Source organism: Cucumis melo, chromosome 5 (assembly GCF_025177605.1).
Source record: "Cucumis melo cultivar AY chromosome 5, USDA_Cmelo_AY_1.0, whole genome shotgun sequence".
Lineage (NCBI taxonomy): Eukaryota > Viridiplantae > Streptophyta > Magnoliopsida > Cucurbitales > Cucurbitaceae > Cucumis > Cucumis melo.
In genome coordinates, this window is record NC_066861.1 from 1,389,325 (window position 1) to 1,409,613 (window position 20,289).

At 32.9% G+C, this 20,289-nt stretch overlaps 4 protein-coding genes across 6 annotated transcripts; 3 read left to right on the forward strand and 1 right to left on the reverse strand.

Annotated features, from left to right (window-relative positions):
- The first annotated feature begins 119 nt into the window (after positions 1-119).
- On the forward strand, positions 120-3,663 carry LOC103491476 (uncharacterized). 2 transcript variants are annotated; one of them, XM_017045279.2, is made up of 6 exons: positions 283-558; positions 1,200-1,298; positions 1,827-1,957; positions 2,685-2,789; positions 2,895-3,293; positions 3,367-3,663. In XM_017045279.2, the coding sequence occupies exons 1-6, from the start codon at positions 484-486 to the stop codon at positions 3,443-3,445; spliced, it is 888 nt and encodes a 295-aa protein (XP_016900768.2). In that variant the 5' UTR covers positions 283-483; the 3' UTR covers positions 3,446-3,663. The 2 variants fall into 2 exon arrangements, with proteins under 2 accessions (XP_050941069.1, XP_016900768.2); XM_051085112.1 differs by having other exon boundaries at positions 120-558; positions 2,895-3,663.
- A 1,975-nt stretch (positions 3,664-5,638) lies between these two features.
- Positions 5,639-8,067, forward strand: LOC103491473 (ABC transporter G family member 23). Its single transcript, XM_008451435.3, has one exon. The coding sequence runs from the start codon at positions 6,093-6,095 to the stop codon at positions 8,046-8,048; it is 1,956 nt and encodes a 651-aa protein (XP_008449657.2). The 5' UTR covers positions 5,639-6,092; the 3' UTR covers positions 8,049-8,067.
- Positions 8,068-12,834: 4,767 nt separating this feature from the next.
- On the forward strand, positions 12,835-16,610 carry LOC103491472 (hydroxyproline O-arabinosyltransferase NOD3-like). Of its 2 annotated transcripts, none has more exons than XM_008451433.3 (9): positions 12,835-13,064; positions 13,656-14,105; positions 14,338-14,405; positions 14,498-14,699; positions 14,915-15,012; positions 15,099-15,168; positions 15,262-15,333; positions 15,532-15,645; positions 16,201-16,610. In XM_008451433.3, exons 2-9 carry the CDS (start codon positions 13,704-13,706, stop codon positions 16,261-16,263), a joined length of 1,089 nt encoding a protein of 362 aa, XP_008449655.2. In that variant the 5' UTR covers positions 12,835-13,064; positions 13,656-13,703; the 3' UTR covers positions 16,264-16,610. The 2 variants fall into 2 exon arrangements, with proteins under 2 accessions (XP_008449655.2, XP_008449656.2); XM_008451434.3 differs by lacking the exon at positions 12,835-13,064 and adding an exon at positions 13,141-13,249.
- A 902-nt stretch (positions 16,611-17,512) lies between these two features.
- LOC103491471 (uncharacterized) lies at positions 17,513-19,480 on the reverse strand. Its single transcript, XM_008451431.2, has 3 exons — positions 19,241-19,480; positions 18,189-18,832; positions 17,513-17,930 (listed from the first exon to the last, which is right to left on the reverse strand). The coding sequence occupies exons 2-3, from the start codon at positions 18,796-18,798 to the stop codon at positions 17,779-17,781; spliced, it is 762 nt and encodes a 253-aa protein (XP_008449653.1). The 5' UTR covers positions 18,799-18,832; positions 19,241-19,480; the 3' UTR covers positions 17,513-17,778.
- Positions 19,481-20,289: the final 809 nt, after the last annotated feature.

The window sequence follows — 20,289 nt, forward strand, 5'->3', positions numbered from 1 at the left end:
TAAAATAGTTTAGATTCGAAGATAAAATAAAAGTTCACGGGTTAAATTGATAACAAAAATTTTGGTAAAAGAGAGTATAAAAGGGCAAAAAAAAGAGATTCCAAGATATTAATTTTATATCACCGAATGAAGGGAAAGAAAAACCCTTTTGGCGGTGAAGATAATTAACGCAAAAAAGTTTGAATATAGAAAAGGAAAGTATAATAATAATAGTAACTGATAAATAAATAAAATTTAACCCTAGATTTTGTATAAAAGGACTTCCAATTCACAACTTGTAAATTTTCTCGTCAAGAACTCCTAGATCGCGAGTAGAGAATATTCTCGAGCATCGTTTTCTTTTCTTCTGGTTCAGAATAATTCCTTCAGCATCTCTTTTCATCTCAAGTTTTTGATTGATTTGTGCTGAACAACAACTATTTGGGGTTCTTGTGTAATTTAAGAGCGAGGAAGATCGGAAAGACAAACCCTCGTGTACTCGCTATGTCTTCTTCCGGAATCTCTTCCCAAAGCTCCCAATTGACAGATGCGGTTCAAGGACTAGTTCTTAGCGATCAGGTTTTATTATTTATCTATTCATTTTTGGAGTTGATGTACTTTTACACGCTTTCTTTATTTAAGAGAATCTGAGGTGTGTGAGAAATGGTTGTTTTTCGATTTGTGTTGATAGTTCTTATTGGAAGTATTGGTGTTCTCAAATCTGAAATTGTTGATTTAGTCTTGGTGTCATTTGCTTTTCAAGATTTGCGTTTCTTGGGGGCTAATTAAATGAGTCAGATTGTTGGGTTAGTCTTGTTTTTTTCATCGTCTAGATTATGAACGTCGGGGATTGTTTTCTGCGTTTTGATGTCTAGAGGAAAATGGTTCAATCGAATTGAATTTTTATGGGTTTGGGAATCATAATAATCTGTTCATGTTCACCCGTTTGTCAGTAATTGTTGTTTTTCTTTTGCGAATTTGGTCGGTCGCGTGTGAATAATTTTATTTATTCTTTAAAGAAGATTGATTTTTCCTCTATTTCAGTTCGAGTTGCATTACCATGATTTTGTCCAAGTGTCTGTTTTCTGACTTTCTGGATTTGTATGTTTAGTTGGAAATGTAGATCTTTCTTGTTCTGGTTCAGAATAATTCTTTAGTCTCTCCTTTTTTCTTTAGTTTTGATTTGTGCTGAACAACTGTTCGGGTTCTGTGTTTTTTAGAGCGATAAAGATCGGAGGGTTATGACAACTTCTTCCGGAATCTCTATCCAGAGCGCTGAAATTTCAGATGCCGTTCAAGAACAAGTAACTTGCCACCAGGTTTTTTCTATCTATTCATTTTCGATGTCGATCTACTTTCAAGCACTTTCCTTTTTCTAGAGAATCAGGGGCGTAAAACTGTGGTAGGAAATGATTGTCTACAATTTGTTTTGCTAGTTCTTATGGGAAATATAGTGAATCTGAAACCGTTAATCTAGTTAGTTTTGTTGCCATTTGTTTTTCTAGATCTGTAACCGTTGGGTTGATCATGTTTCTTTCATTGTCAAGATTGTGGATATCAGGCCCTGCGATATAATATCTAGGGAGAATATGGTTTTGAATTGAATTTTAGATTGGTTGAATGGCTATGAGGAATCATAAAAAGCAGGAACTATTGCTTATGTTCATCTTGTTTTTCTCTTGCGTTGGTTTGTCACCTGTGTTTGTTTTTCTTTATTCTATCAGGAAGATTTCCTCTCTTTCAGTTAGAGCTGCATTTCTATGATTCTGTTTGATTGCTTGTTTTAGAATATTGAATATTCTCTGCATGCTTCAAGGATTTCTTATTTTGTGGATTTGTATGTTCAGTTGGAAATGGGAAAGAAAGTAGAGATTCAAGGAACGGGGCATGGTAGTCACGATGGGGCTTGTGCAATTTGCTTGAATAAGATAGCACTTCAAGAAACTGCTTTAGTAAGAGGCTGTGAGCACGCCTATTGGTTTGTTCCTATCGATTCATCTTTCGTCTACTTATAAATATTTTCTATAGCATGACTTATTCATTTCGTTGTCGCTCTATGCTTGTATTGGAGATGGAGTTTTAAGTTGTTGCGAACGTATTCCTGGGAGTCCGCTAAACTTTGTAGGAGAAAATTCACTGTATCCATATTGCCTTTGGTGCAATGTTTCTAATTGTACTTGAGGTTGCTCGGATTTAATTGGAAGAGGTATGCTGTTTTAGATTTATAACCAAAACATCTTGGAGTTAGGGAATTGTATGGTATGGAGTCATATCGATAATTTGTTGTTATTTGAAAGAAAGATATATCATAAACTATCCGAAGTCAGAGTTAAGTCTTGTCTTATATAGTTTATTGGTAGTTGAACTTAAAATGCTTGGTGGTATTTGGACCAAATTAGACTGACAACCGCCGGTTAATTATTATGACATATGATGGACACACTCTAAATATGACACATATTAAACACCGTGTTGAATATTTGATGGGATGGGTACAAAGTACAATAGACACAAAGCACATATGGAACAATTATTAGGCATTTGGATATCTCCGAATTCGGCAAAGATGGCATGTCGCGTATGCTTCTTTTTTGGAAGCGAGTTACCCTTTCAGCTCTTCCAAATTATGAATTTTCGATGCATGTTATAGTTGTATGTTTTGGCTTTATTTTATTTTATTTAGTCTTTCATTTACTTTCTTGAAGTGCAACTTGCATCCTTCGATGGGCCTCATACACTCAAAAGCCGACTTGTCCACAATGTAAACATCCATTTGAGTTCCTGATCGTTCATCGTTCTCTTGATGGGAGGTTTGTCCATTCATTATTCTCAGGAGATCTTTTGTAGATTTAGTTTAGATTTGAACCATCGTTTTAAATTACCGTTTTTATTAAATATTGCCTTTGCATTGTTAGCATCCACGACTACATGTTTGAGGAGAGTGTATGCCTGCTTCTGAGAGCTTCGTGGTATAAACCTCTAATCTTTGAAGAACGGGAGGAAACGTATGATGATCCTGAGGACGACCAATACTATCATGATGATGATGAAGAGTTAGAGGATGCTTACCTGGGTGAATCACCATCTCTCCGCATCGGGAATCGAAGGTGGGGATACAATGGTTACGTGAGGGCAGGTAGACAGGAAGCCCGACCAGTTCTTAGGCAGGAGTTTACTGGAGGACCAAGTTCATCGAGGGATCCCGTAACAAAACAGGCCTCCAAAGACAAAACAGGTCGACGTGCTAAAAGGGCCTTGAAACGGGAAGCAGCAGATAAGGCTGCAGCCGCCAAGCATCAAGAACATCTGGCTAGGTTTGGCCGGAAGTGATTTTTATATTTAAAACTTCTGTACATAACTAAGCTCTTTTCTTTTCTATGTGTACAGCTCTTTGATTCAATCTTCTTTTCCTTGGCCAATGTGCCTTACTAAAAGGCTGGTGGCTCCCAATGAAAAACTAAGATAGAGATCATACATGCTGACAAGGGCGGCGTACATGGCAGCTCCTGCAGAATTCTTTGTACAAAACTTTGGATCTCAAAATCATTCATAAAAGAATTATTAGGAGTTAGCGCTGTAAGTTTCATGTATTGAAACTTTCCAGAACAAACTAGGTGATGAACATATTTGTTATTGTTGTAGCTACTTGTAGTACATCTAATAAAATTTGTCTTTTCAGGAGAAGAGCGGTCTACTTAGGGTTGAGTTGGTAATTTGCTAATGTTAATGTTAAAAGACTGCGAAATATCAATAGGAAAGAAAGCTCCCTCTCGAGGTCCAATGCTGCTATGGGTTAGTGGCTAAAATGTTAAATCATAGGTTCGTTCTAAAAATAAAATTATATATGTTACATATGTCTTGTGACTAATTACTAAGCTTTCATATTCTTCAAATGTTAAATACCAGATATTCATGATTTCTAATTTCTATTACAAGAGGTATTTGTAGCAACTAGCAAGAGAATAAATATATATGTATGTATATTTATATAATTTGGTATCAAGCCGAAGAAAAGGGTGTATTTGACAAGGGATTTACCCAATTCCGACAAAAATAGAAAATTTTAATCTCTATTTAGATGCAATAATTTAATTTAAATTGTATAAATATTGAGCAAGATCCTTATGTCGAAAATATATATCATCTATGGCCACAAAAGTTTTATTCTACATTTATTATTTATATCAAAACTTATATATTCAGTCCATCAATCATTTAATATATTTATTTTCACTAGATGAAATTCATTTTGACTTGGTTTAGGAACACAAATTCTATTAGATGCTGAATAAGATGCTAGCAATAAAAATTCATAAACGTGTTCATCAGCCAGTAGTTTAGTAGATTATACGATAGAAAGTCTGAGTAACGGGATCTTGAAAAGTTTCTATAGATGAAAGTAACTGCTTACTGTTAACAATTCTTTTCATTGATTTTAAGATCTTATGTTTATACAAATAATGCAATGGAGATCATTCACACCTTCTAATTATTTACGATTACCGTCTTAAATTTTATTAAGAACTAGGAGACTCGTAGGGTATATTCGCTAGAAAAAAGGATCGACTCAAGTAAGTGTACATATAGAAACAAACAAAGTTAAATTCTACACAAGTTTTAGACATAAAAATCACTTCATACCAAACCTATTAGATGCCGTCAGTGCCTGCCACCTGTTTTGTCTTTGTAAGCATGTTTCCTTCGATGAACTATTCTAGCAAACAAGTTCTGGCCTAAGAATTAGTTGGACTTTCTTCTATTTGGGCTCATGTAGGCCATTGAATCTACCACAATCGATTGTTTGCAAAGGTTTGATGATGCCATATGTAAGCACCCACAAAAGGAGTCTCGACATTACAATTGTTCTCATAAATAACACATACTAAGCAATGGAATGGTTAAGTAAACAAAATATAATTCATGCAACTTTAACCAGATATATTTCGTAACTTATATTGGATGGAAATCTAAGATCTAATGTGGAACTTAAGACTTCTAACTTCTACTTCATTCTAGTTTTCATTCTAACTTTGGTATCATAGTCTTTTTTTTTTTTTTTTTTTTGCATGTCATCTATTCTTCAAATTATAAATTTATTATTATTGTCGTGTGAAGTTTAGGTATTCTTTCGTTTAGATTTTGGCATCACAAATATTATTTTCATATATATATATATATATGCTTAGACCATAACACTTACTTTGAACTTATTGTTTTACCAAAAGTTTCATCGGAGTTTCTAAACTTTATATTATATTTATCTTAGTTCTTATTGTTAAAGTTGGTTCAGATCGTGATTCTTAAGTGTGACTCATTTCTATTTTTATATGTGTGATGAGTTGTGTTAAATCGCCAAAAAAGCTATTGTAACGAAGAAACGAAAGTTTCTCATGGGAATTAACCTAGGAACTTCATTAAGTTCTGTGAAAAAGTTGGAAGGAAATCCCTTTGTCAAATTGTACTTCCAATTATGGATCTAGCCAAGGTTAAATGGATCTTTGGTGAAAGAATTGTGTTTGCCAATTAAGGAGGGTCTAATAATAGCCTATGGTTCTTGGTTTGAATTCATATAAATTGGGTGTCTTTTATAATGGTATAAACTGCAATAATTGTTACAAGTTTGGGTTTTTTTAATATCATTATGGGTTCAATCTCTAAGAATATTATAGTTCGACGGTTTTATTGCATCCAACTAGATTGAGATACTTTGTAATTTTTCATTTTTTCTTTTTAACGTCAATCTTCCGTGCAAACTAACTCCCAAGACTGTGTTTGGCCTTGCTCGGCAGCAGCCTTCTGGATCCGAACAAAGTTAAAAAATTTAGGCCAATTTTCCTGGAATTTAGAATAATGCCAAAAGAGGTCTTTCCTTGGCAGAGAATAGTCAAAAATACATTTCTGCTCACCAACGAGACCAACTTCTTCATCACCAAAGATTTAAATATCACTTGAAAATTCTTGTCTTGCAATCTATCTTGGTTGGTCCAACTAAAAATCTCAAAGCACTCAATATCTGCATTCTCAAGCTTTCTTCTTCTTCTCTCTCAATGAGGCTTGTTGTTGTAGCCATGAAAATCTCTGCATAAGCTTGAGCTTAACTTCTTCCCCCAACAATGGCGGTTTGCTTTCAAAAACGTTGCATTGCAGATGATACAACCACCCTCTTCTCAACGTCGAACTCCCCGGAGGAAACCACAAGCCTTTCTTCCTCTTCTTCTCACCACCACTCGTCACCACTCGTCACCACTAAGAAACTCTCCGTCAGAAATCTCTCATTTTCTGTTCTTCCAAACAGATCCATACCCACTTCCTTCTCCGAGCTGATTCGAAGACCAAAACCCATTAATCTTCTTAAGTCTGTCTCATTCGAGGCAAGAAGTTCTCAAGTGCTCGCCATTGTTGGTCCAAGTGGAACTGGCAAATCTTCGCTGCTCAGGATTCTATCAGGAAGAGTGAAAGCGAAGGAATTTGACCCTAAAGCAATCTCCATTAATGGCCAGTGGATGAAAAGTCCTGAGCAGCTGAGGAAGTTGTGTGGGTTTGTGACACAAGAAGACAATCTACTTCCTCTTTTGACTGTAAGAGAAACCTTGATGTTCATGGCCAAGTTGGGACTCAGAGAATTGGGTTCAGAAGAGAAAGAAGAAAGAGTAGAGAGATTAATGCAGGAGCTTGGTTTGTTTCATGTGGCAGATAGTTTTGTCGGAGATGAAGAGAAAAGAGGGATATCTGGAGGAGAGAGGAAAAGGGTTTCAATTGGAGTTGAGATGATTCATGATCCCCCAATTCTTCTGCTAGATGAGCCAACTTCCGGCTTAGATAGCACTTCTGCTCTTCAAGTTATTGAGCTTATCTCTTCAATGACTAGAAGTAAACAAAGAACTGTAATTCTTTCAATCCACCAACCAGGCTACAGAATCCTCCAATACATTTCCAAATTCTTGATTCTCTCCCATGGTTTAACCGTTCATTTTGGAAGCCTCAAATCACTGGAAAAGAGGATTGGTGAAATGAGAATTCAAATCCCAATTCAACTAAACGCACTAGAATTTGCTATGGAAATCATAGATAAACTGAAAGAAGATTCAAACCCCCCAACTTCCCAGGTTGAAGAAGTAGAAGAAAACCAGCTTTTCTCCTCCCCAATTTGGCCAGAAGAAGCCGTTGAAATAGCTCAACAACAAAACAACAACAGCAAACAGATAGCAATCTTTTCCACATCACATTTCTTAGAGATCATATACCTTTGCTCAAGATTCTGGAAGTTGTTATACAGAACAAAGCAACTATTTCTAGGCAGAACATTGCAAGCCATTGTTGGGGGAGTAGGGTTAGGAAGTGTTTACCTGAGAGTGAAGAGAGATGAAGAAGGAGTTACGGAAAGATTGGGCCTCTTTGCTTTCAGTCTCAGTTTCCTTCTCTCCTCCACAGTAGAATCACTCCCCATTTTCCTGCAAGAAAGAAGGGTTCTGATGAAAGAAGCTTCAAGAGGAGTATACAAAATCTCCTCTTACCTAATAGCCAACACCATCATTTACCTCCCATTTTTGCTCGCCGTCGCGATTCTCTTCGCCGCTCCAGTCTATTGGATAGTAGGGCTAAATCCCTCAATCCAGGCCTTCGCCTTCTTCACCTTCGTCGTTTGGCTCATCGTGATGATGGCTAGTTCGTTAGTGCTTTTCCTCAGCGCCATTTCGCCGGATTTCATCACCGGAAACTCCTTAATCTGCACCGTCCTCGGCGGATTCTTCCTCTTCTCCGGCTACTTCATTCCGAAACAGAACATTCCGAAATTTTGGATGTTCATGTACTACATTTCGCTGTATCGGTACCCTTTGGAGGCGATGCTGGTGAATGAGTATTGGAACGCGAAATCAGAGTGTTTTTCGTGGATGGATCAAGGGCAAGGGCGGGTTTGTGTTCTCACCGGCGGTGATGTGCTGAAGAACAGAGAGCTTGATGGGGATCTCCGATGGATGAATGTTGGGATTATGATTGGCTTCTTCTTGTTGTATCGATTGCTCTGTTGGATTGTTCTTGCTCGTAGAGCTTCAACCACATCTATATGAAATTTTTATTTATTTTTCACATCAACTGAAATAACGTTGAAGTTCATCAAGCAAAGGTTTCTTTTTTCCTTCTAATTATAAAAACTTATTTGATAATTCTTATAAATGATTTCCAGACTAATGTTTGGAATCTTAATTTGTAATTTAAATTATCCACCGACTTTTTTTATCTATTTTAGACTTTTCCTTGTGACTTTGGCAATCGGAGTTTCTCTTTTTGTTCGGATGGTTTCCTCTTCTCCAAATTACGAATTTGCTTACCTTATTATTTGAAGGTTAAATGTGTATCATTAGTTCGAATATTGGCATCATCAAATATCATGTTTATAAGCAACGTTTTATCTTTGAAATTATAAAAAAAATAAAGAAAGCTTTTAGGACAACGAGTTTTAATCTTAGGTTATCATAGTTGCCTAACATGAGCTCATCTCAACTGTCACATGCATGTAGTTGAAAACAAGAGATCTCAAGTTTAATTCTCTCATTCTCGAGTTGTATTACAATACCTTTTAAAAAAAATTATTATATTTGTTATAATAATTCGTGTTTGAGATGTAAAATATTTTTGTTTGATAAGGGAATAGTAAAGGATAAAAAAAATAATAAAAAATGACGAATGAAAAATATTAAATAATGTAGCAAATAGTAAATAAATAATGTAGTAAGAAGATAATTGTTATAGTTTTAGATAGCTCTTGTTTAAAAAATGTCCTAATAATTTTTTTACAAAAATGTTTTGACTAAGGTTCTCAAACTTGTATTGATTTAGGTTAGTTCTTATTATTAAAACATATCAAATCGCAAAATGTATTGTTCGATTTGTTTTTACAGGAACATGAGGCTTTTACGAGGGTCAACATAAGAAATTCAACGAGTTCATTGAAAAAATAGAAAGAATATATGTTTGTCGAAGAAAAATCTCAAATTTTTAAAGATGTAGAGATGTTTCGGTTAAACTCTAGTAAAAGAGAGTGTTAGCAATTAAACCGAGTCTACGATTAGGTTAACAAATGGGTTTGAAATTGGATGGTCCATTGGTTTGAGTATAAATTATGTGCCTAACTCTTGACTTTGTATTATAAAATTCTATTCAACTTCAACATGGCCACATGAGCAATGAATTTGAAAGTCATACATTTTTGTAATTTATATATATCTTTGACTTAGATGATTTGTACTAAGATATCAACGCTTTATTTCATTACGACCAAATTTTATTTACATAACTCGTTTTTTTATTTTAGAAGAATTACCGTAAACGATAAAATTATTGAAATATTAACAGAATATAGCAAATTTTCAAATCATATTAATATCATAGACATACAATGACAGTGTTTATCAATATCATTGATAAATGCTGCTAGAAGTCTATATATGTCTATACGTGTTTATCAAAATTTTATTTTTTTACTTTTTCAAGGAAACCACATAAATATTTATATGTTATGTTATTATATTTGTATTTATGGCAAAGCTCATTATAATTTTATTTCGGTTGTAATAGGTTTTTACATATAAGTATTTTGGAAGAGAATTTAATACATTAATCCAGGAAAATCATTATGGATAGAAAAAAATAAAACTACTTATAAAATATAACAAAAGAAAATCTTAAATGAAATAATTTAGTATATTTTACTATATTTTGTAAATAGTTTTAATATTTTGTTATTTTTAAAAATCTTCATTAGTATATAACTTTTTTTTCAATATATGAAGTGAGAGAATCTAATATTTAACGTCAAAATTGATAGTCTAAATCTTACGCTTATTTATTTAAGTTATTATTATTATTATTTTATTTTTTTTTTTTGTGTTTTTTACCAAAATGATGTCAAGGGTTGAATAGGTGATTGATTGGGCAAAAGAAGAATTGAGTAATAGTTCAATTATTGTTGGCCAAACACTTTTAATGCTAAACTCAAATTGAGGTTTGATGCTAAGGAGAAGAGAATTCAATGAGTTTTTGAAATTTATGTCCCTTTTCTTTTAATTAATTTATTTATTATAGTGATACTTTTATCTTTTAGTCCATTAAAAGTAAAATCAAGTTAAAAAAAACATTATTTTAATTTTGAGAATTTTACTTAATTTTTTAAAATACGCAACAAAAAAAATTTGATAACAAAAATCAAGTTTATAAATATTATTATTCTATAATTTTTATTAAAGAATAATAATAAAAAATTAAAAAAACCGAATGAAAACCCGCCACACAATCTTATAGATATTTTGTCAACGTTACCATTTTTGACAATTCTCCTTGTCTTTTAAAAAAAAGACAAAAGCACGATTTTCGAATGAGTTCGTTGGATCGAATTCTACGTTTTAATGAACAATGAAAATTTTACTGTTAACTTAACCTTTACTAGTTCATAAGCTAAATTTCGCATGAGTCAATTTAAAAAACTTCACAAATTTTGTAGAGTGATTTTAAAAAAAAAATTGAAAAATTATTGTAAATTTCATTGGTTACAAATATTTATAAAGTATATCTATTCTGACAACTATAGAACTTTTATAAATATTTTACTGTATTTTATAAATATTTTGATATATTTTGTTACGTCGAAAAATGTCTCACATTTTTTTTTTTTTTTTAATTTTGTTGTATTACTTTGTACATAAATACATCGTAATTTTGTTACTTTAGGAAACCTCATAATTTTCTTATTTTTAGATTTTATTTTCTTTAAAGGAAACATCATTAACTTTGGGCCTAATTAATTTGGGAGTGAAGATTAAACAATACGTACAAGACAAGAATATAAAATTAATGCTTGCCAAACACTTTTCAATGATGCCCAAAGTCAAATTATATTGGAATTGGTATTAGCCATAATTGAAAATCTTTATCGTCATCTTAGCTTACGTTTGAGAGTAATTTTTAAGTTGTTAAAATTATTTTTATTATTTTTAAAATTTATTTTATCCAACAATAAATGAATGGAACATATGGATATGTTAACAATCGAGATGTTTGTAGTTATCTGTGTTTTTGTTAGATTTATACACGTTGTATGTTCTCAAATCGGAAATTGGGTCGAGGAATCAATTTTTGAAAAATCTATGTTTTCCCAAAAAAATAAAATTCATTTTATTATTTAGAAAAATATATTGAAATTGTATAATCTTATTTAAAGTTAGTATTACTAGTGTTTCTTTATTTTAAAAAAATGTTATTATATTTTATTTTTTAAAAATTGAGTTCGTGTTGATTCAGGAAAGGTCCGAATTATAAGTTCACTCGACTCTTGTACTCGTCAGACCTAAAATTTTTCGACCCCTACAAAATTATACCTATTTATTTATTAGTTGAATCGTGTTATGTTGATAAAAGATCATTGTTAGAATTAGTATACATATAACTTGTTACCCAATCTAAATGTAACTATATGTGTGATATTTTGTTACGTACATGATCCTGAATCTTGATAGACAACATTGATCAACTTACTCGTGTAATTACTCTCAAATTTCACCATATACTATGTATACAAATTATCATGGTTAATAAACTACTCCCAAAATTCCAACCGCCTTTATTTAATAACAAATAATAAAAGTAACTGTAAAAAAAAAATATTTTTAGCAAAATGACCCAAAATCTTTACTAAACATACCAAATTTTTAGATCTATCACTTACAGACTTCTATTAACGTCTATCAGTGAAAACATTTTCATAAATTTTTACCTTTACACCAACAAACGAAACAGAGAACGAATCTAAACTTGGTCCCTCCGAAGGGCTATTCTCAAATTAAAAGTGGCTTCAAAGATTTACTTTAAGCACGTAAAAAATTATGCATTATTTTATATATATATATATATATATATATATATATATTTTGGATATAATAGGATGAAGAATGATTAAAGGCATAAAGATGGTGGGGTTAAAAAGCTAAACCATTGGACAACAAAGTCGATATATACAACAAAAGTAATGGATATTTATTATGCTCTCAAGGTCTCTAATGTAGTGTAGTGGATTTTACTTTTTGTCCATTTTATAACCTTTTCATTATCATTATCATTATCATTAAAAAAACCAAAAAAAAAAAAAAAAAAACAATCATTTTTAATCTAATTTAGTCTTACTTGATTCCATTTTAGTTTTTTTTTAACTTTTCCTTTGGTTTTATTTAGATATGCTTTCATTTTATCAATTTGGTTCAATTGGGTTCCCAAATTTCATGATTTATACACTTTTTTTACCCTATAATTATTATATTCTTTAAAATAAAAAAAATACTAAATACAAATTTTTAGTCTTTGATATTTTAGTTTTTATTATATAATTTAAATAATTATGAATCATTTGTTTTTAATTTGATTCCAAAAGCAGTCCAATTAAATTAATTATAATTTGTAATTTTTCACATCGAAAAAAAATTAAAATTAAAAGTGATTTAGTTTAAATGGATGCAAAATTCAAATATTAAAAGTTAGATTATAACAATTTGAATCTTATAACTTAAAATTATTATATCTTGAAATAAATTATATAAAAAAGATTATTTGACATAATTATAATTATTGTATTGATAAAATTATTTAAATATTTACAAAATATAATAAAATTGAAGATTTAATTGACGATGGTACGTTTGTAAATATTTTGATTCATATATTTTATATTTTTATTTAAATAAAAAAAGAAACTTTAAAATTGATCCATAAAAGTTTGTTTCAATCCAAAATGTCGCACCAAAAAGATGGCCACATGTGTATATATATATATAAACAAGGGACAAGGGCTGGTTACCACATCGATTTCCATAAAGATCTCGACCCACAACCTTATTGTTCCTTTTAATTTTTTAAGTGACTTAGAAAGGTTTTGAGGAGCCCCCACGTTTACCCCATTTCCCCCCTTCATATTTTTTTTTTGTTTTCTTCTTTGGTCTACAGGCTTGGCGTTGAAAAACCCCTTTTGAACCCAAAATCCCATTGCTCCTTGACTTTTGTTTCTCGACCTCCTTCTGGATTTCTGGGTTTCTTCGTTTTTTGTACGTTTTTTTTTTCTTATTCTACTATGAGTCAATGTCGTTTCAGTTACCTTGTGATTCCCGTTTATTGGCTGATTGATTTTCTCTTTTTCCCATTTCCATTTTCATCTGGGTTTGTTTTTTTTTTGTTTGTACTGTGTTGAGTTTTGACCGTTTCAGCTCAAATTTCTGAATTCCAGATCTGGGTTTGTCATTTCACATTATGATATGTTTATATACATGCTTGTCTTTCCTTCTTTGGTGCTGTGTTGTACTCTGGTATTCTTCTTCTTGTGTTGAATTTAGTTGAATGTTTGAGGATTAGTAGATTGTGAAGTTATTATGCTGTGCGTCGTTGATGTAGCTTCATTAGTTTAGTTGTGGTGCTCCTTACATTTTATCTGTTTGATTTTCACATTTTGATATGTTTATATGTGCATGTTCTTTCTCCTTTGTTGCTATTTTGTTGACTGGTATTAATTTTCTTGTGTTGAGTTTAGTTGAATGTTTGAGGATTAGCAGATTGTGAAGTTATTGTGCTGAGTTTCCATTGATGTAGCTTCATTAGTTGTTGCGTTCCTTACATTTTGTCTGTTTGACTTTCTGGTGCAGAATTCTGTGAAATGAAAAGAAGCTGCTGAAGTTGAGAAATTGAAACCAATGATGGGGAGGAAGACTTCACCAGGTTTTCTGGTGCTTTTGGCTCTTGGGTTTCTTTTTGCTTCTTATAATTTGATCACCATGTCTGTACACTACAAAGCCTCGAAAGGGAGTTGGTTAGCAGATGGGTTTGATTTGTTTGATCCCGTTATTCGAGTGCCTGGTAGAGCAGAACGAGCAGGGAAAACCAATTCGAAATACCATGTTGCTGTCACTGCAACTGATGCTCCTTATAGTCAATGGCAGTGCAGGATCATGTATTACTGGTATAAGAAAGTGAAGGATTTGCCTGGCTCTGACATGGGAAGCTTCACTAGAGTTTTGCATTCAGGAACTCCAGATAATTTAATGAAAGAGATTCCAACTTTTATTGTTGATCCTTTGCCAGAAGGATTGGATCGGGTGAGTTTCTGATGATTCCTGTTCTGTTTTTAGTAGTTTCTCCAGTGGTTCTGCTTCAAACTTCACTTGTTTGCCTTATTTTATGTCAGCAGTGTTTCTCGTGTTCCTTTTTCACTCTTCAAGTTCATTTAGACATTGGGTTTTTTCTTGTTGATCTTATATTCTGTTCGGTTTTGGTTTTGTTTTCGCCAGTGGCTGAACTTAATGCATTGAATTTCAATGAAAAATTCAGGGTTATATTGTTCTAAACCGACCGTGGGCTTTTGTGCAATGGCTGGAGAAAGCAAACATTGAAGAAGAGTGAGATAGTTTCTGAGTTTTTGCTGATAAAGCTTTTCTTTTCCTTCTCCCTTCGATGAAATCTGAGGAAGTTGACTATTTGACTGATGCAGGTATATACTAATGGCAGAACCCGATCATATATTTGTTAAGCCGTTACCAAACTTAGCCCACGGAAAGAATCCAGCTGGATTTCCGTTCTTCTACATAAAGCCAGCTGAACATGAGAAGATCATCAGGAAATTCTATCCTGAGGAGAAAGGTCCAGTGACCAACATTGATCCCATTGGAAATTCTCCTGTTATCATTGAAAAGGTAAACTTTTGAATTAGTTTCGATAGATGAACTTACTGTCATTGATGCGAAGGCAGAATTAGAAGAACAACCAAGAGAATTACCTTGACATGAAATTTTTTTACTGAGTCAAAGTTGCTATAGGACAGCTTAAGCGATCATTATATTGACCTGCTTCTTCAACTTCAAAGATGATTGATAGTACCGAATCTACTGACTAAGTTTTCTACAATTAGACATTGCTGGAGGAGATTGCACCAACGTGGGTGAACATATCCTTGAGAATGAAAGATGACCCAACTACTGATAAAACATTCGGTTGGGTGCTCGAGATGTGAGTTCTACTGAGATTGTTCATCAAATGGCAGTTGGTAGGTCATTATAACAGCTTTTGACATCTGTATGATTTTGTTCATGTAGGTATGCTTATGCTGTAGCTTCTGCATTACATGGTGTGCGGCATACGCTCCGCAAAGATTTTATGCTGCAGGTTTCACTTATTTTGATAGCTCTATCCATCCATAAGTGGTTATGTTTTGGAGCTCTTAACAGATTATTGACTTCCTGTGCTTAAGTGTTTCAGCCTCCTTGGGATTTAGAAGTTGGTAGGAACTTCATCATCCACTATACCTATGGATGTGACTACACTATGAAGGTACAGATTTGAAATAGTCATATTGATAGCCAACGATGGAAGATTCTTTAGTTATCGAAGAAGTTGACTTTGTGTTTGTTTTCTTTTTGTTCCTTTTTTTTCTTTTGCTGTATTTGATGGTATAGATGAGCATCGTATCCGGGTGTTTCATCAGTAATTCTAAGTTGTCTATTTCTTAACTCATTTTTTGATGGCCAGGGAGAACTAACATATGGTAAGATCGGGGAGTGGCGCTTCGACAAAAGATCATATCTCAATGGTCCTCCACCAAGAAATCTTTCCTTACCTCCTCCCGGAGTTCCTGAAAGCGTAGTAAGTATCTGTTCCTGGAATCCTATCCTCTCTTGATGTTTCTTACCTATATATTATCTCATTTTCTGTAGAATCTATTTGAGAAACTACAAAAGAAATATGAATTAGTAACCTGTTTCTAAACCTATAGACATAACCACCATGATCATCTGTGCAGTTTAGCTGAATATATAGTATCACATGAAGATTTTATCTATGTTCTAGTCATAATCCTTCCATGATAAACCATAGTTTTTAACCATTGATGTATTTTTCCCACACAAGGAGAACAACTTAGCCAAATTTAGACTATGCTTTCACCAACGACTCTATCTACTGGTGTGAAGTTTTCCCTTTATGTTTACTTCTCCCTACTCCATAGCCTTCATTTCCCCCCCTCCCTTTTCCTTCTTCAACGCCGTCGTTGATTTCCTTTAAGATATGCTTTGTTAGACATGAACACTTGGAGGTGAATCAAAACCACATTGTGCACCGAGTCAGGACGAGATTTGCTTGATCCTTTTTTTCTCAAGTAGGAAAATTGTGTGAAGTCTTGGTTTGATTTTGATTTTGCAGGTAAGGCTTGTAAAGATGGTAAATGAGGCAACTGCAAATATACCTGGTTGGGGGGAATCATAAACTGATATGGGAAGTAACAACAATCAAACCACTTTGGGTTTTGGTAAATAGAATACAAACTATGGTGGGTTTTGTGATTAAAGTCACCAAAATACCAATCAGCTTGAGAAGAGAAAGCAATACAGAGAGAGGGGGAATTGTAATAGGGGAAAATAAATGTATATTTTCTAATACTAAACTTCTGAGATAAACTTAATAACATACCATTAGATTCTTTAGCACAAAGTATAATCTCGTGATTTGTAGCTCGAAGATTCAAGAATTTTGTCATGTAAGAAGTATACTATTATTATTACCATTATTATTTGAAAGGTTCAATGCATAAATCTAACTCTTCATTGCAATAATTTGGGTATATAACATTATACCATTACTTCGTTTTTTTGTGTTTGTTTTGGACATGGCCCATTAATTCTACTTATTTCCTAATATAAAAGCTATGCTACTTTTAATTTTTATCATCGTTTAATAAGTATCAACGAAGAAAAATGAAATAGCAAATAATGTTTTAATGGATTATTTTTAAATATAGCAAAATAATTTGAATTATACCAAAATATAAGTGTATTGATAGATATTGGTCAACATAGATAGATCTAATAAATTATTAAATTTTGTTATATTTATAAATGTTTTTATTAGTTTATTATTTAAAATGATTTTTCTATATGAGAAAATCAACTTATCAAAGGTGTGAAATTTCATTTCCTATCTGCATAATATAATTATTATTTAAAATGATTTGAAAACAAAAAAACAAAAATATCGTTCCTCATAATGTTCATACGTTAACATCGACTTAGTTTTTTCAAGCAATGTTTACATATGTTAACATTCTTGCCTCTCTAGACATCATATCATGGATCAAAATAATGTTCAAATATCACCCTCTTCATGTCAACAAAATAAGAAGAATTCAAGGATTTTTAGTAGAAAAGAAAGATTGCTCGAGGAAATTTTGATTTGGTACTTTCAACTTAAATTTCCTCGTATGAATTTCGTAAAACATTTTGTAACCCTTATATAGACCCTTTTGGCATCTCTTTGAACATTTCATTCCTCCAACAAGAGAGACAAAAACAAAAAGGGGAAAATTCACATGATACTTAGAAAAGCAAGAGTACTTACCATTGTTATCTAACAAGACCACATGGATCTCTTAATAGATATTCATAGTGACAAATATTAACATAATCATACTTCTAAAGAAGGCACAAGTATGAAGCAACGTGGTGTGACAATATTCACATAATAAGATAATACCATGATTCTCAATTTTCATTTAAGTTTAGGTAGCAAGGATTCACAGAAGCCTTTGCCAATACTCCATACGCAAGGATTCCTATGGTAGAATACATGTTAGCCCTAGCAATTAACAGAAATTAAAAACTGACCAATGTACATATAGGTGCTACAAAATAAACCAATAGGATTTGTAATATGTATGTATATACAGGACATGGTTGCTCGGGTAAAATACAGCGATGAGGAGAATAACTTGTATGGTACTGCCTATCAAATTTTGGGATGCTTTTGCTCATCTCTTTGCCAGTTCCAACCAAACCATTTCACATTGCTAAGCCATCCAAACTGAATTGCAGGTTGGTAAGGGAAAGACGGAAGATGAATAAGTTGCCTTCTATAAGGAATTAGCAAATTCTTCAGACCTGTCACATTTAGCATATAATAAAGAACTGTTCCAAAGTACAATATAAAAATGTTTTCCAAATAACTTAAGTCTCTTTTGTATAACTTCTACGTGCTTTAAAACGTTTCTGTCACACTTGAGACCGACGTTAAGTACTTCAAAAGTCATTCCAAATAAGTTCTAAGCTTGATACTTTAGACTTCAAGAGTGTGGAAATGTGAATAGAAGAATATAGACACTTTCAAACGAGAAACCCTAGCTGATGTATTGGGCATACCTGTGATACACATGGTTCGGTAAAGAGTAGCAACACGAGCATCTCCTTTTGTGACCATATTAGGCCTTTCTAAGCACTCAAGAAATGCCAAATCAGCCTTTAACAACTCTCCTTGATTATGAGTATCATAACCAATATCGTGGCAATAACAACAGAAATCCAGCCAATCAATTGGTCGTTTATCCCAAACGAGAGACCCGTTGTCTTTCCCACTAGACCAATTTGGACCACAGTAATGTCCATAACGTGGAAACAGCTGAGAAAGAAAAGCCCTTACACCCGTATGCCATGGAACTTTACACACATATGGTTTGAACCGTAATGACGTTTCTCCAACACCGTTCTCGATTGCTCTACCACGCTTGGGTTGCCTTTTCAAGTTTCTATTAATAGTTGTTTTTGCTAAAATGATATCCTCCCGGGCATTGGCATTAGCATTAGTTTCCCAAGGAAGAAATGAAAGTAGAGAAAATCCCCATATCCTGATGTTAAAGCAAGTATTTTGATGCCCTTGGTCCACAATGGCGCTAGAAGGTTTAAGAATTGGACCCAAATCATTGCTTCTTTGAGCCCTAAACCAGGAAATATTACGAAGAAATTCCAAGTTCATAGCTAAAATCTCAAGAACTCATTGCCAAATTAACCTGCCAAGCATTTGAACACAATTATCAACTTCAAACAATCAGCATACAAGTTTTAATCCTTTTAAACGTCAAACCTTCAACATTATTGCATCAAAAACAAAAATCTGAGTCTATATCGTCATCACCAGCTTCAAAATCCAAACCATCACAAGAAACGACAGTGTAAACATTTCAGAAGTAACTCATCAATAATAATTCAAAGAAATTAAGAAACGACCCAGTAGCTCTCAGAAGTAAAATTGTTCAAATTCGAGTTCAGTAAGCTTCAAGCAACAGAATAAGGAATAAGTATCACCAAAACTTGTTTTCAATTCACTTTCCAGCGCTTTTCTTGACATCCAAACAAATTAATTCCAATTGACCAAAAAGAAAAATGAAAGTTATGAACAGAGAAGAAGAATTACGTACAGAGAATCCAGAAAGTGGGGAAGAGACTTGAGGGAATCTGTCAAGTAGATAGAGAATATTTGCTACCAATTGAGGATACCGGAGAGACAATTGAAGGAACAAAAATTTCCCGAGATAATTCGGTTCCATGAAGATTGAAAATTAGTGGTTCCTTTCAAGATTATCCCAATTCGCAAGCCCTACCGACCACATGCATTAATCAAGAACTAGAAGTTACTGGGACGGGTGGACCCCAGAATCACCTGCTGTCCAAATTTAAACCCTTTTTAAATTGCAAATTTTGCACTACAACTTGGATTTAGAAACCGTTTGAGGTAAAGATTATTTACGATTGAAATAACCGACTATTTACTTTAGTAGATAATACTTAAAAATCTTCGTAGTAAATACTATTTCAAAAGTACTAATTTGTTATAGATTTTACTATTTTGACATTCTATCATTTTTTAAAATAGTCTATGCATCGAATACATACTATTATAACACTTTAAACTGGTACTATAATAACTCGATCCTTACTTCAAACACCTTCTTAGTATTTAATCTTTTATAATTTGTAAGTAGGAATAGGAGATTCGAACTACAAGTTTTTTTTTTTCTAATTACAAACTCTCTTTAAATATACTCTACTTGTTCACCTATATAGGTTCACGGTACAATCGATTCACTGAGAGGATCGTCCTCCCAATTCCAAGTTTTTTTCTAGTAAGTTTCGACCTTGTTAACTATGACAACAATAATGACTATAAACAAAATTGCAACTATAACAAGGCAGTACATTTGTTTGATAGTTGAGTTATGTCACTTTTGGCAATGCCAATAATTTGATGAAATCCAATATTTTAAATTTTAATAAATCATACATCATGAGATTTTCTTGAGTTACGTGACTAATTTTAACTTGGAAAAATGTCTATTTGCATCACAAACTTTTGGGTTGTATCATGCTAATCATTGCATCGATTTAAATACAATGTTTTCTCTTGTGAGTGTGTCGATTTATATTCTCACTTACATTTAGTTTGAATAAACATTACGTGAGACTTACA

Coding starts and splice junctions, on each gene's coding strand:
- LOC103491476 (XM_017045279.2), top strand. CDS start 484: ATGTCTTCTTCCGGAATCTCTTCCCAAAGCTCCCAATTGACAGATGCG. Junction 1,299..1,826: donor AACAAGTAACTTGCCACCAG/GTTTTTTCTATC, acceptor TTGTATGTTCAG/TTGGAAATGGGAAAGAAAGT. Junction 1,958..2,684: donor GGCTGTGAGCACGCCTATTG/GTTTGTTCCTAT, acceptor ACTTTCTTGAAG/TGCAACTTGCATCCTTCGAT.
- LOC103491473 (XM_008451435.3), top strand. CDS start 6,093: ATGGCGGTTTGCTTTCAAAAACGTTGCATTGCAGATGATACAACCACC.
- LOC103491472 (XM_008451433.3), top strand. CDS start 13,704: ATGATGGGGAGGAAGACTTCACCAGGTTTTCTGGTGCTTTTGGCTCTT. Junction 14,700..14,914: donor CTCCTGTTATCATTGAAAAG/GTAAACTTTTGA, acceptor TTCTACAATTAG/ACATTGCTGGAGGAGATTGC. Junction 15,334..15,531: donor GATGTGACTACACTATGAAG/GTACAGATTTGA, acceptor TTTGATGGCCAG/GGAGAACTAACATATGGTAA.
- LOC103491471 (XM_008451431.2), bottom strand. CDS start 18,798: ATGAACTTGGAATTTCTTCGTAATATTTCCTGGTTTAGGGCTCAAAGA. Junction 17,931..18,188: donor CCGAACCATGTGTATCACAG/GTATGCCCAATA, acceptor TAAATGTGACAG/GTCTGAAGAATTTGCTAATT.